This window comes from Dermacentor silvarum, chromosome 1, assembly GCF_013339745.2.
Source record: "Dermacentor silvarum isolate Dsil-2018 chromosome 1, BIME_Dsil_1.4, whole genome shotgun sequence".
Taxonomy (NCBI): Eukaryota; Metazoa; Arthropoda; class Arachnida; order Ixodida; family Ixodidae; genus Dermacentor; species Dermacentor silvarum.
In genome coordinates, this window is record NC_051154.1 from 52,961,802 (window position 1) to 52,977,187 (window position 15,386).

At 47.9% G+C, this 15,386-nt stretch overlaps 1 protein-coding gene across 1 annotated transcript; it reads left to right on the forward strand.

Annotated features, from left to right (window-relative positions):
* The first annotated feature begins 104 nt into the window (after window positions 1-104).
* Window positions 105-11,148, forward strand: LOC119463207 (protein toll). Its single transcript, XM_037724119.2, has 6 exons — window positions 105-1,241; window positions 1,685-2,552; window positions 3,935-4,503; window positions 4,693-4,831; window positions 8,184-8,508; window positions 9,645-11,148. The coding sequence occupies exons 1-6, from the start codon at window positions 495-497 to the stop codon at window positions 9,931-9,933; spliced, it is 2,937 nt and encodes a 978-aa protein (XP_037580047.1). The 5' UTR covers window positions 105-494; the 3' UTR covers window positions 9,934-11,148.
* Window positions 11,149-15,386: the final 4,238 nt, after the last annotated feature.

A 15,386-nucleotide genomic window follows, 5' to 3' on the forward strand; every position in this document is an offset into this window, starting at 1 on the left:
AAAATACGTCGATCAGACGTCACAACAAGTGCCGTCACATTTTGCAGTGGTGTTAGCGTCACGAAACCAACTTGCGCGAGTGTCAGTCAGCAAAAAATGAAAAAAAAAAAAAAATACAGCAATAGTCATCGAACCACGAGTGCTCGCGATAACGATTGTCACTCCGTCTTTGCTATATGTTAACCGTGGTTTACTCCGTGCTGTATTCTCCTATATATCCATATATACTTTCTGCTGTTCTCTTGCGACAATTGCATTCCACCCATGCAACACTATGCAACACTATATAATCGGGGTGCGCCGTTACTGTTCTTTTTTTTTTTTTCCTCACCGCGGTCTATCTCCGTCACTTAACAAAGAAAAATAAATGTTATCGCTGTCGGTGCTCCGCTCGTCGTAAGTTGCCAGTGCCGTCGTGTACGTGTCGTGGGAGTGTGCTATGAAACTTGTGCTGCGGAGACACGCCACCAACTGTGCGAAAACTGTGGATACAGATGAAAAAAAAAATGCTACCGTCGGCAAAACACGTGCCACGTCGGGTAAGCCTGCTCGTGTGCCTGCTGTTAATGACGTGCGCGTTCCGGTCGTCCGAGGCCCGAGTGCAATGGCGCAACGTGAACGCTACCTGCCCGAATCTAGAGCACTGCGAATGTTATGTCGTCAGTCAAGGGGCTCTGACACGCTGCAGAAATATCGCTCAACCGCACGAACTTGACGCCGACATGGCCAAGCTCGAGGGCGTTGTCCTCAGGAAACTGACCTTCGACCAGGTTCAGATGACCGAGCTGCCGGCCACGTGGTTCTCAAACCATACAATCATCATGTTGATCATCACCAACAGTCCCCTCCGCGACATCGGGGATGAAGCCGTCGGTGCTTTGAGCCGAATGTCGCGAATGCTGCTAGAGAATGACCAGCTGGAGGCTCTACCCCGGGGCTTGACCGCGGCGAAGCATTTGCGCTGGCTCGAAGTGCGCAAGAACCGCATCAGATTCCTGCAAGGCGTGCTATCTGTGCCCGGACTGTTCGAGTTGGATCTTCGCTTCAACGCGATCGAGAGAATCGATGAAACATTTCTGTGGGGCTTACCTAATCTGAAGATTTTGCGCTTCTCCGGCAACAGAATACGGCAGCTGCCGGCTACCCTATTCAAGAATACGAGAAAGTTGAAGAAAGTTGAGTTTCGTAATAACAACATTGCAGAGATAAAAGGCGTGTTCGACGATATGCCTTACATAGAGGTGAGCGTCGATTTTGGTTTGATTATTGTTGGTGTTTATTAAGAAGCGACATAGTACACGAATACATACTTTTACGCTTCTTTACATGTCTGACAAATCGCACTGTAGTGCGCGTTCTTTAGCTATTTGAATGAGTTAAAGAGAAAAAAAAAGCAATCCATCGTTACATTCCTTTGACAAACTGCAGGTATAAGAGATTGAAGACGTTTACGGAGTATGTTATATAAATGAACTGATACATGCTTTTGTTTAGAATGCTCGTGGATTCCGGTTATATACACCCGCTTGTATAGTACGCGTGGTACAGTTGGTTGGTCATTGGAACGGACGGTTGTTGTTTGCTGAACGCTACATTCCAGGTTTTTGCTAGCTTTTTCAATGTGGCGCTAGCAGCTTCCATTGGTACTGTGACATGTCCGCTCATTTTTTTTCTCGTGTTTCAGGCTCTCGACTTGAGTTACAATATGATTACAGACGTCGATAGGTTTTTGAAAGCAAGCATGCCTTACTTAAGTACCCTTAATCTAGCGCATAATCGAATTAACGTTATAAGCGAAGTCGCATCGTCGAACGCCATGATTGAAGAACTCTTTTTGAACGACAACGAAATAACCCAAGTGGAGGTCGGTGCCTTCGCGGCTTTGGAAGAAATGGCCCGTCTGGACCTCAGCCGCAACAGCATATTCTATTTAAACGAGTCGGTTTTTAATACAGACTCAAGGCTGGAATACCTGGAATTGTCGGAAAACAAGTTGGCTAGCGTGACAGGAGTGTTCGGCAGGACGCGTCGCCTAAAGGACCTGAAGTTATCGTCCAACCGGATTGAGGACATCACCAGCGCCTTCGAGGGTCTAACGCTTTTGAAAAAGATTTCGCTCAGGAGCAATCTGGTGACCCACGTTCCTGACGGCACATTTAGAGACAACAGTGGCTTGGTTGAAATCAACCTTAGTGATAACAGGATACAGTGGGTGGGAAGGAACGCCTTCATGGGACTTGTGATCCTTGACAAGCTGCTGCTGCAAGACAACCTGCTCCTGGCGCTCAACGGCTCTTCAAGAAATCTGCCCAAGCTACGTTACGTGGACGCCTCCAATAACGCAATCCAATACCTGGAGAACGGCGAATTCGCCAACGATGGCCGCTTGGCTTCTATTGAGCTAACAGCGAACAACATCAGCGATGTGCGAGGGGCTTTCACAGGTGTCCAAAACCTGGTGGGGCTCTTCCTAAGGCGAAACCGAGTGGAGCTGCTGCGCCGCAGTGACTTCGCCAAGGCGCTAAAGAACAAGCCGACGGTCATCCTTGACGGTAGGCTATTCCTGTACAGTGGTTTGCTTCCTTCTCTGTACGATACACTGGCTTCATTTACCAAAGAATGGAGTCGTTATCTGGATAGAATTCTGTCATCTCACGCAATATTTCTTGAACGAACGCAATGCGCTCGTAGGAAAATATGTCAGGCAACCTTTTATATATTGGGACCGGTGAAACTGACTCGGTGCATGTATACGTTTCTGTGTCTTTGAAAACTGTTTCGACTTCCACTCACCTGAGACGCAGGTCGCTGCCTAGCATACAATGGCACACGTGATGTCTCTCCGATACAAGCCGGAAACCCCAGCGGCGCGATAGATGTCAAGTTGTGCGCGAATTTCAGCAAAAGTTGTAGTTAAGCGTGCCGGTGCCTCCCAGGCAAGACGCTTCGCTTTGGCGTTGAGAATGTGCTGCAGTGCCATGACAGAGATGCAAATGCCACACACTCCCACAATACGAGCTTACCAACGCTGTCCCACCTACAGGACCGCGCGATTGCGGAGACCACCATAACGCAACCCACATGATCGCGGATTATAGTCTCCGGGACCGACGCCGTTTTGATGACACCATCTCTAGGATCGGCCCAGTTTACCCTTATACACTGTCTCTGAGATCGGCCACGTTCACTCGGCCAGAAAGCGAACGAGCAGCCACGCCAAAACCCAGAGAAGTAGGCTAAGAAACCTTCACTTTATTAAAATAATTAGGCGCTTGAAGGTGAACATTTGTTGCAGTGAGGATATTTATGAACTGTTTGTTGTCTCATTGTGTAAGCCCGTAGGACATAGCCCGTCATCGGTACTGTTGTAGAACCCTTACAGATGGGTATATAAGCCGATTCGTCTGCCTCGCGACCTTTAGGTCGTCTACTCGGCGAGAAACATACCTATACGTAGCAAGCCAAACCTCTCAGGGCAGTAGCCAAAGAAGTTTCGCTTAATGAACAGCCAAATCAGCGTCATTTGCTGGGCGTACGCATTTCTATACCAGGGAAATAGTTGTGATGCTTAACCCGCAGCGGTAGATTATAGTGGCTATGGCGTTTCGCTGCTAAGCTCGTGGTCGCGGGTTCGATACCGGCTGCGGCATTTCGATGGGGGCGAAATGCATGAACGCTCGTGTACTTAGATTTAAGCGCGCGTTAAAGAATACCAGGTGGTCAAAGTTAATCTAGAGTTTTCCACTACGGCGTGCCTCGTGATCAAGTGGTGGTTTTGGCACGTAAAACTCCATAATTTAAACTTTATGTTGATCACAGGTGCACGTTATTTGTGACGTTATTTGCGGCCATACGGGAAAGATTCTTCTTGCATGATAAACCATGTTTCTGATACAAAATATTTTTTTTTCTTTGCCTTACTTTGAACTTCTAGAGAACCCTCTAATGTGTGACTGCAGAATGGCTTGGCTTATGCGCCCGGACAGCGAAGCACGGGCGGGAAACTACCTGACATGTACGGGGCCGCAGTGGCTCAAAGGAAAGCTCTTCAACTGGCTCACGAAGGACGACCTGATGAGGTGGGAAAAGGACTGCGAGTCGGGCTGTCGGTGCGATTGCCGAGAAGACGCCCTTGGTGACCGAGCCATCGCCGTCGACTGCACATCGGCGGCACTGAACCGCATGCCGCAAGTATTTCCAGAGGGCACAACCGAGTTGGACCTCCGCGATAACCGCATCGAAGAGCTTGGCGAGGTTCTCATCAACGGCGCGCCACGCCTCCAAGTTCTCTCTCTCAGAAATAACCTCCTGACAAGCTTCAACGTGACCAAGATACCCGGAAGTGTGCGCTCTCTCGACTTGAGTAGCAACCGTATGAAGCGGTTCCCGTACGCCCTCGTGACGAAGCACAAGCTGACGTCGTTGCGACTGTCCGCCAACCCTTTCGTGTGCGAGTGCGTCGACTACCCTTTCAGGCAGTGGGTTGAAGCTCACGGTGATGTGGTAAGTTTCCTAAATGAGCTCGATCGCCGTAAAAGGCATTTTGTATTTAAAGACGCAGCGTCGATTTAGGTCTTAAAGGACGTTTTCTCACTTATGTTGTGATATTTTGTTTTTGTTTATTTTTTAATAGAAAACAACATTTACCTGCATTCTTCAGCGCTGATTCACTGTCGTGCTTGCTTTCTGTAGATCCTGGATGTCGCAGACATCACATGTGCCGAGAGCTCCAATTCACTTGTGTCCCTGAAGCCCTTTGTGACATTAGGGCAGAAACAACTGTGCCCGGGAGCTGTACCACGAGCCATAATATACCTCCTGCCCATCTTAGGTGCGTTTATCATACGCATTCGTTACTCTTTCGTAGGGCGCTTTGAATATCGTACAGTGGCCGTGGCAAGAACACGGTAAACAGGAGGGCTGGCGGCTTCCGATAATTCTGAAGGCAAACATGCTCGAGGAGCTATCCGATAATAGCGCACGGAAATGCATGTCTTCAGTTGTCCACAAAGGAGACAAGGCAATAGGCCTGCGTCTCTTATCGCATGAACGGCGTGGACCAGCAGCTTTAACGCCTACACGCACACGCACGCACGCACGCAACGCGCGTGGTATGACTCCTTTATTGTTGAATGTTCAGAAAACTACACGGTGAATACGACTGGCAAAAATACGACTGGCAAAAAAAAAAAAAAAACCGTACCAGCTGAATCAATTCTCGGCATGCAGTATGGATGTAAAAAAAAAAAAAAAAAAAAAAAAAAAAAAAAAACCATGGAAATTAGTGCGAACCACCATAGGGAAAGCCATCCAAGAAAAGCATTGATGCTACTTTAGAACAGGCCTTTCCAGATAAAAACAAGGTAGGAATTGGCCACTGAGTTCAATAAGCACTTTGTAGAATCTGTTACCTTCTTGTGTAGACAGGCAAGGAAAATGGCGAACGCTACTGCAGTTGCTTCGAGCATTTATTCAGCTTACATGCCTACTGTCACTGAGCCGGAATTATGGGATGTGTTGAAAACAATGTCAATAACGAAATCACCAGGCAATGATAGTGTTAGGATGAGAGATGTCATAGTGCATTTCGACAAACTTAAAACTATATTACTTTTCATTATCAATGAAGCTTTAATAACTGGGCAAATTCACACGTACATAAAAATAAGCGTAATAAGACCATTGCACAAAAACGGCCCCAAAAAGGATTATAATAATTATAGGGCAATTGCAATATTGTCTTCCCTCACTTGTATCATGGAGAAAATTATACATGTTAGCATGACATCATTTCTTGATAAGTACCATCTACTAAATGCAGCCCAGTATGGTTTCCGCAAAGGCAAAAGTACGGTAAACCTACTAGAGTATTTTCATGTCTTAGTCCGTTAAGAAATAGATAACAATAACATTGTCCGTACACTTTTTATTGATTTGCAAAAAGCTTTTGATGCTATTAATATGCTATTAATCACAATCTATTATTAGATAAACTCGACAATATTGGTTTCAGAGGTCCCTACATGTCGTTCTTTAAAAGTTATTTTGCTGATAGAGCCAAATGTGTCCAACTAGGCGGATTATACAGCTCAATTTTGAACGTGTTGACAGGCGTTCCTCAGGGATCAATTTTAGGACCCTTCTTACTTAATATTTACGTCAATGATATGACCTGTCTTCCATTTAACTCACAACTATTTTTATACGTGGATGATACTGCCCTTGGGATACCAAGTGAAACGTATGAAGAAGCCTCCGACAGGATGCAGCAGGATGTACATCTTTTGGTAGAATGGTTAAACGCTAAAAATTAAATTATGGGGTTTTACGTGCCAGAACAAGTTCTGATTATGAGGCACGCCGTAGTGGGGGACTCCGGAAATTTGGACCACCTGGGGTTCTTTAACGTGCACCTAAATCTAAGTACACGGGTGTTTTCGCATGTACTCAGTTAAACGCTAATCAGATTTTTACTAATACTACAAAAACCTGCCTACTTTGTTTTCATAGCCCATATAATAAAGTGTTTAGAACATTCTCAAATATATACCTTCATGAGAGGAACTGTACGTGCTGTTCATGCCCACCTTTGGAACTTAAATCCAATTTCAAATATCTTGGTGGCACATTTGACGAAACACTGTCGTGGAACTTATCTATGGCAGAGTTAGCCAAACGCTTGCGCCTAGTGTGTGTTTATATATATGCTCCACGATCGATTTGTGATGTATCGGTTAGAAAAATGGTATACAAGGGATTGGGAGAGTCCATGTTACGATACGGAATAACAATTTACGGAACCGCATCTTTACATAAATTAAATACAATAAGCCGTATACTGCACAGAATTGCAACCAATCTCGCCTACGGAACCAACTATCACGATAAGTCAGCCAGAGCCAGTATGGAACATTTTGACAGGCTACCTGTACAAAAGCAATTTATCTTTGACATATTATACAAGCATTTCTTTCACAGCTCCTTTAAAATTTCCAACTATAAAGTACGGCTTCTCCGTCATTCGGAAAAGTATGTCATACCCCGCATCTTCACCACTTATGGCAAATAAACCCGCATCTACTACGTTCCTTATTACTTCACTAAAATACGAACCCTCCTGAGCATTACCGCGGATTAAAAGACCTTAAGAAGTTCCTTCGACCTTGGTTGAACGATAATATAGACTGAGTTAATTTACTATTTGCCATGTTCTTAACGTTTTCATTTCGTGTAAGAAAGTGTGCACGGTGGAAAATTTGCTATCATTTGTACTGTTGGTTCTTGTTTGTTTGTTTGTTCTTACGTCGCACAAGCAATTGCTGCGTATTTGGTTTATTTTATTTCTCTTCCTTTTCTGCTATGATTTATTCGCTGTTTCATGTGCTTAACCTAGCTGCCCAGCTCCGCACACAAGCGGCAACGCTTATACAGGCTGGAACACGTTGTACGAATTGAAGTGAATAAAATATATTAATAATATTAATATTATTATTATTATCATCGGCTTTATTATAGGCCAAATATAATCTGCTGCTCCTTCTGGTTCCCTATGAAATTGGGCACATGAACGCGTCAGTATGTGACTACAAAATATACAAGAAAAACATATTTTCCCAAGAGACAAGAAATACCGAGCAGAGCATATTCTCTTGAAAATTTAGACATATGGACTACTAGAAATAAAATATGCCACCAGTCTAAACTGGATCGTCAATATGCCCGCAATACTCAGTATTTATTAACCCAAAATTTTCCCCGCCATCATCTTTAAAATGTAGCCAAGTTGGCGCAATGTAGCCATCGCTCTAATTCAAACATGTCTGAGAATAAATTAGGGACAGTTTAAAACGACGGATCGACTAGGAGCAGAGACCAAATATTTCTAATAGTTGTTTGTGTTCCTGATAAAATCAGTTTGTGCCATCGCACTATACTCCTGTTAACACAAGGGTGTGCCTTTCGCAATTTGTGTGTATTTCTGGTGGAATGAAGCGTTGTTAATTACATTTGGCAAACTATGACGGACTCATGAAGGCTCAGCTTCATTAGTTTTAAATTTCGATTAGCGATCGACAGACTTCAGTTCGCTTTTATTTCTTCCATTGACAAAAAGACAGAGGCAGATCAGAATCATATCGAAGAGCCTTGTTCACAGGCACGCCGATGACTCTCTCCCCGCACAGTGTCGCTGGTGATCGCGCTGGCGCTGTCGGCGGTCTACCTGCGCTACAAGCGCGAGCTGAAGGTGTGGCTGTACGCGCGCGGCGTGTGCCGCTCGCTGCAGTGCATCAAGGAGGACGAGCTGGACGAAGAGAAGCTGTTCGACGTGTTCCTCTCGTTCAGCAGCAAAGACGCCGGCTGGGTGCACGCGCAGCTGCTGCCCGGCGTCGAGGCGCTAGGTTTCTCGGTCTGCACCTACGAGAGGAACTTCAAGGGCGGCTTCCTGCTGCAGGACATCATCCGCGACGCTGTGGCATGCTCCAGGCGCACGTTGCTGCTGCTCACGGGGTGCGTATCAACGGCGACCGATGCACCGGTCAGTCATAGGCCAAAAACACAGCGGCAAGTGTCATGCTTGCGCCGGCGAATCGCCTCGCCTAAGAATCTCGCTCCTTCCTTCATGTGTATTTAATTTCTCGTCCACGCGCCTTCGCTTTCCTCAGGCGCTTCTTTGTCGTGAAACGTAACACCGGATTTTTTTTCTTCTTTCTCTACGCTCGTGATGTTCATTTGTCACACAAAGTCGTTCGCCCTGGGGTGCATCTGCTCGGCGATGGCCCACACCCATAGACGGGGGAGATGGGGGGGGGGGGGGGGGGGGGGGTGCAGTTGGCAGCGGTATTCCTATATTCAAACGACCCGTTCCTGCGGTGAGTTCACTTCTGCGTCGCCTCTCTTGGCTAATTTGGCTGTTAGTGCATGCGGTGCGTAACAACGGCTTACTCACAGTTGCTGAACTGTGGAACCTCCGCTTCGCCCGATGACACCCGTAATTTCTTGAAGGAGATGGAGGGCAGGTGCATCAAGCTTTTTTGGGGGAGGAGCCTCTGCTCCACTCTTACCTTGTCACTGACTATAGGAAGATTGACCAGACAAGTCAAATTTAGGCGGCATGCGTCATTCTTTTACGGGCGTGGTCTAGATCAGTGCAATGTTCTGCCTTACTCCACTGCCCCGGGCCTGCCTAAAGTCGGGGGGCACGACGAGTCTGCGACTGCATTGGCCAGGAACGTAGACATTGAAACTGACTGTTCTGATTAAACAGGCGATGTTACTTCATTAAATTGCCAACAGTTACGGTGCGCTATGATTACCAATGTCGCGTGCGGCAGACATTAAAAATAAATCGACTGCAGCTTATCAGCCTGCTTCACCGGGAGCTAGAGAGAGAAAAGAAAAGGAAAACCAAGGAGGTTAGCCAGCTGCTTAAAGGCGGAGGTCTGTGGGTTGCATATGTACACTGCATGCGAGCATGCTTGCCACTCTTGCCACTATATAGTGACGACATGAACAATTCCCATGTCATCGTCGTGACGTTTCCGTATATATAATCGTTGTGTATATCTGCCTAACTTTTCAACGGTAATGCCTGAGTGAGTTGGTGAAACTTTATTGATGGAATGCGTGTGGTGTCATGTCCGCAGAAACTTCATGGAGAGCGAGTGGTGTCGTTGGGAGTTTCGGTTGGCGTACCAACGGGCCCTGAGTGATCACATAAACCGGTTGGTGATCGTGCTTGTCGACGAGGTGCCTGCTGACTCACTGGACGAGGACCTCCAAGCGTATATGCGGGCCACGAACTATGTACGCTGGGGCGAGCCGAACTTCTGGGACAAGCTGTTGTACTCGCTGCCCAAGAAGGACTCCAGGAGAAAGCTCATCACCCACAGAGTCGAAGAGCACTCTCTGGCCTATATAACCGACGTCGGTTAATATACACGGGCCTTCACGAACCACGTACATGGCGTGATTAGGAACTGGCCCAGTGGGAAAAATGGCTGCGCCGTTGTGCTGCTGGTCCCAATGTCCTGGTTCTGGTATAGTCGCATGTTCGGGTGAAGAGTGTCTTCGACGAGTTGATAAACTGTCATGACGCATGTGCAAGTTGAAGATGCGTATAGCGCGAATCGGTAACGATGTACCCATCATAGGGCGTCCATACGAAAATAATTTCATTGCTTTGAGTATACTTGCGTTTTTGGAACACGCGAAAAGCTTCGAGGAAGAGAATCCTGTGATCGTGTAGCATCAGGCAGAGATTGCAGTTTCGTGCAGTATTGACAGCCAGCGTGCGCGCTACTACATAATACCTGATGTTAGTGTGTCGCACGATGAACATAGAAGGTGTACTTAGTACCCCGTGTTGTTCAAAATCTGCGAAAAAGAAACGCTTATTTCAGCTCATTCTGATGGGGATACATGTGCGATTAGGGATCCAAACAGAAACAGTGCCTAGCCTGCGCCGTGCTGACTTTGGGGAGCTGTGGTCGGCATTGGAGAAATAAAAACTGAAATGTATGACGTATAGCCATAAAATGTCCCCTTCATGGGAAAACCAATATAGGAGATAATTACAATTTATTTGGGCAGAAAGAACCTTTGAAGGCGCAGAGAAAAAGTGCCAGCCCCCTCCCCCCTTCCACCTAAGGACCGTACAAAAACACAATCGGCAAAATGTATTACCGAAATACGGTTACAATGGCGAAACCCGCCGTGGTGGCTTAGCGGCTATGGTGTTGCGCTGCTAAGCACGACGTTGCGGGATCAAATCCCGACCGCATTTCGATGGGCGCGAAATGCAAAAACGCCCGTGTCCCCGTGCATTGGGTGCAGGTTAAAGATCCCCAGGTAGTCAATATTAATCCGGAGCCCCCCAATACGGCGTGCCTCGTAATCAGGTCGTGGTTTTGGCACGTAAAACCCCAGAATTGATTGTTACAATGGCGAAAACGTAGGAGAAAAGCCATCGAAGCAACTAAAGCGCGCTGCACTGCTCGTGAGCGTGCTCGATCCATACAATAATGTTTAACAGACGAGGTGATTTATTCAGATTTGCTCTCACAATCCATCAGAGAAACGAAAAATGGGTTATACCAAGCTGCACCCAAGTTCTTTTAGTCCAATTAATAAACCTTCACTTGAAAATTATCACCTTGTCATGTGTTTCTTTTGTACGTATACCTGCTGTACCAGCTACTCACCAAGAATAAAAGAAATATGTATATAACGGAAGCCTTTTCGCGAATTAACGGCGATCACTGCGTGTTGATGGACATTTTTCATGCTAGTCAGGAGTATTTGTTTTATTTTGTAAAAACAATTATCTAAATTTATTCAGCTATTATTTAGTGAACTTGCCTAATCGAGAATGAGCATCAATGCAAAAGTTGTGAAGATTTCGAGAAATGACTAATGAGTTAACAGTGCTTAAAGCAACGGTCTTGTGTGACGCTTTTTAACAGCGGGTCTGTTTAAGCCGGCCGTAATGTGGGCCGCCTGCCACTGCGTTGCCTAGCAACCACCTCGCGAAGCGTCGCGCGCTATGCTTCGGAGAGAGAAAGAGAAAATGAGAGCGAGAGAGAGTGCGCGCGTCGCGCGCTAGGATCGGGAGAGAAAGAGAAAATACGAGAGAGAGAGGGAGAGAAACAAATTGTAGCAGCACCAACGAGGCAGGTGCTGCCGACGCCATCCGCGCTTCGCCGTTTCCCCGCATTAGCGCCGAATGCTCGCGGTGTCCGTGACTGCAGCAGGCGCCTCTGGCGGTAGCTTGGCCGATCTCCCACCAGCTGCGCGATACTGCGCATGCGCAGTCACGTCATCCCGGCGTGTCGTCTGCTGCGCGCCGCCTGCACAATGTGCATAGCTTTCGCCCCACTTCCCCTACGTGTGCTCGGACTGCAAGTGCTTCGCGAGGCGTTCCCTGATGCCACGGACCACGAGGAAAGGCTTATACACTTCGCATAACTATAGTAGGAGGGAGTAGGAAAGAACAGAGCGAGCGCTCGCTCCGTTCTTTCCAACTCCCTCCTACTAAGTATTTGTTTCCACGTCGCGCTAATATGTACCCCCTGGACTTGAACCAACTCGCCCAGCAGCATATCTTAATCGACTACATATATATTGCGCTTTCTGGAAATCGGCCACCCCCCGTGGAATTCTCCGCACTAGACCAGTGAGTGATAAATTCTGTGCAACTGTTTTCCCCTGCTTACTGTAGAAGCTCTCTCCCCCAGCTGTTGTGGATTTGCACATCGCAGACGCACGAGACCACCGGTCCCAGAATCTTCTCTTCAGTAGAAAGACAGTCATCTAATTGCCCTAAAGCTGTCCGAAAGGCAAGTGCCGATCTTATCTTCGTATGTTGGGCAGTCACATTAAAATTTCTTTTATGCCAAATCGTGTTGCAATTGACAGTATCCACCATTCCAACTAGGAATTTACAGGTGTTCGTAAAAGAAACGCCTACTCGCAGGCGACGTATTATAAGGTTTCTTCGATTCTTGAGATGCACCAACCTATAGGATTATATGCTCGTGATGAACTGAACGACGAACGTCTTAGTGATGCGAAAGCGTCAAATGACCAATTGATCAAAAAAGTTGCAGTGGCTTAGCTCGGCTATGCCAGGATATACGTAGCGTTAGCAAAGGTTCAGCTGATTATTCTTAGCTTTCCTGGTTGTCTCCTACGCTCAACCGCTAATTGCCAGGCAACTACTTCGGGATCCGATGAGTCAAGCTTCTCCGTTCTTCTGCACTGTTGAGCAGCATTCGCGCTCTCCTTCTCCATGGCTATACCACACTGGCAAACGCCAGTCAGAAGCGCAGCGGCTCCAGCGCAGTGTCAGACGGCGACTGCACAGCGAGCGCGCGCCGGCGCCAGTGCGTCTACCACGGCTACGACGTCACTCCTCTGGAATGCGCAGACCGGCGGCGGTGAGTCGCGCGCGGAGGCGGCGGAGTGCGCGAGAGGTGCCGGCTCCGGTGGCTCCGGTGCGCAAGCCGTGTGACATCACTGATCCTTGCGCATGCGCAGCACGGCTCTTGATGTGCCGCAGGAAACGGGCTTGGCTAGGCCAGTGTAGCTAACGCTGCAAAAAGCCGGCGGCGCCTGTAGCAGCGAAACTTCCCATTGGCTGCGGTACGCCACGTCACGAGCGCTCCTCGCGCGCTCGTGACGCTGGCTCGCGCTTGCTGGCTCGGCACTCGACGGAACAGAGCGGGCGAAAGGGAACACCTGCTACCGCGGCATTGCGTCAGGGGAGAGGGAATCACCGCGTCGTCACGTAACTCTCGCTCTCCTTCTCGAAAGCCTGTGTATCCGCGCGTTCCTTGTCCGCGCAAGCCCTCGCCTGCGTTCTAACTGCGCCTCGGTAAGGCCAACTAAAAACAACACAAGCGTCTCAACGCACTCGCTTGCCCGCGAGGAGTTCATAACTCGAAGGACCGCTCAGCGGCGTTCAATTGGACATTAGTGCTTTCGCATTCACAACTCATAAAAAGTGCTTAGGTGTCCTCAGATTTTTCCCGTGTGCGTCCGTGCATAATGCGAACGTCCCCTTCCCCAGTGCAGGATAGCCAACCAGGATCTAAGGCCTCGGGCATTTCATTGGAAAATCGAAGCTTCTTTGACTTCTTTACGGAAGGGCTGCAGAGGAGGAGCCATGATGCTTCTCCAAACATGACAGCACAGGGTTTAGTGCATCCAATATTTGAAGTGCACTATGAGCAGGGTTCTCTTGGATACCAAGAGAAGGGAAGCACAGTCGAGGACTGCAGGAAACTAGGTGAGGTGATGAAGTTAGGAAATTTGCAAGCGCAAGTTGGAATCAGCTAGCGCAAGACAGGGCTAATTGAAGATCGCAGTGAGAGGCCTTCGTCCTGCAGTAGACATAAATATAGACTGATGATGATGATGAGCAGCGGGAGTGCGAATGCTAGTTAGGAGCACTATGCTATGACCGGCTTTCGGCATGGACGGTCCTTTATAGATAACGTGATTGACCTTGTCTCGTCTGTACAGCAACAAAAAAGCCTAAAGAGATTATCTGCGGCGATGATCTTGGACGTGAAAGGCGCATACGACAATGTATCGCATGAAGCTATTCTGGATGCACTGGGGAACATTGGATTGGGAGGCCGTGTCTACAAATGGATTTACAATTATTTGAAGGCCAGAACCTTCTTTGTACAGACAGAAGATGGTACAACAACGCATCATTGCACTTGTCGTGGTGTGCCTCAAGGTGGAGTCCTGAGCCCCACGCTCTTTAACCTTGCATTCATCGGCCTTGTTGATGCACTTCCGCGGTCCCGTGCATCTGTCGATATACGCAGACGACATCTGCCTCTGGGCATCAGGGGTGACGCGTCTACACACGTACGTTCCAGACTTCAGAGAGCGGCTACACTGACATCAAAATACCTCCAAGGACGGGGACTAGAGCTGTCATCTGAGAAGAGCTCGCTGGTTGCCTTCACGCGCAAGGCAATGGGCAAATACGTCATTAAAATTAATGGAGAGGCTATTAGTTATGAGAAGACCCATCGCTTTCTGGGAGTAATAATAGATCGCGACCTGTCCTTGAGCCCTCATATTGCCTACATGAAAACGAGACTCACCGTGATCATCCACGTGCTAAGACTTCTTGCGGCAAAATCGTCGAGAGCATCTCTACGAGCGATGCTTCAACTTTACACTGCACTTTTCCTCGGGTTTATGCGCTACAGCTTACTTGTGCTGGGCAGAACCCGGAGAACAAACGTACGCGTCCTCTAGTCGATTCAAGCTCAAGCACTGAGAATATGCCTTAGCCTTCCGAGATGTGCATCTTCAGCAACGACTGTCGTCATCGCGCGTCATCACCTAATCACAACATATATTTGCGTCGATGCCTTAAGAATGCACGCCAGGGATTTCGCCCGGATTGCATCACACCACCTCGCCTCACTTCCTACTTCTAGGCCACAATCTGCGTTCAGCGATATTATTGCGTCGCATCGTGCTGTGCTTCCATCGAACTTCACGCCTGCGCAGCAAGACCATCATTACCGTTATGGTGCCTACATCCCCTCGAAGCCCTCCTGACCATTCCCGGAATCCAAAAAAAAAACGCAGTTATCATATTTCTACCTACAACAAGCCACACTACTGTTCCTGCATGAGAAACACAGCGGACGCCTTCACATTTACACGGATGGTTCAGTTTCTTCTGCAAGCTCAGCAGGAGCAGTGGTTGTTCCCGCGAAGTCCGTCACCATAAAATTCAAGACGTCGCTTTTTGCATCATCGACAGTTGCAGAACTCGCCGCCCTCCGTGCTGCTCTATAGAGCTCGTAATTGAAGAACTGTCACAGACATGGTCAATCTTCTCCGACTCCAAGGCC

What these genes read in the sequence shown, in the direction of transcription:
- LOC119463207 (XM_037724119.2), top strand. Translation starts at nt 495, where the DNA reads ATGAAAAAAAAAATGCTACCGTCGGCAAAACACGTGCCACGTCGGGTA. An exon ending in ACGATATGCCTTACATAGAG is followed by an intron (nt 1,242 to 1,684) that starts GTGAGCGTCGAT and finishes CTCGTGTTTCAG; the next exon opens with GCTCTCGACTTGAGTTACAA. An exon ending in ATACCTCCTGCCCATCTTAG is followed by an intron (nt 4,832 to 8,183) that starts GTGCGTTTATCA and finishes CTCCCCGCACAG; the next exon opens with TGTCGCTGGTGATCGCGCTG.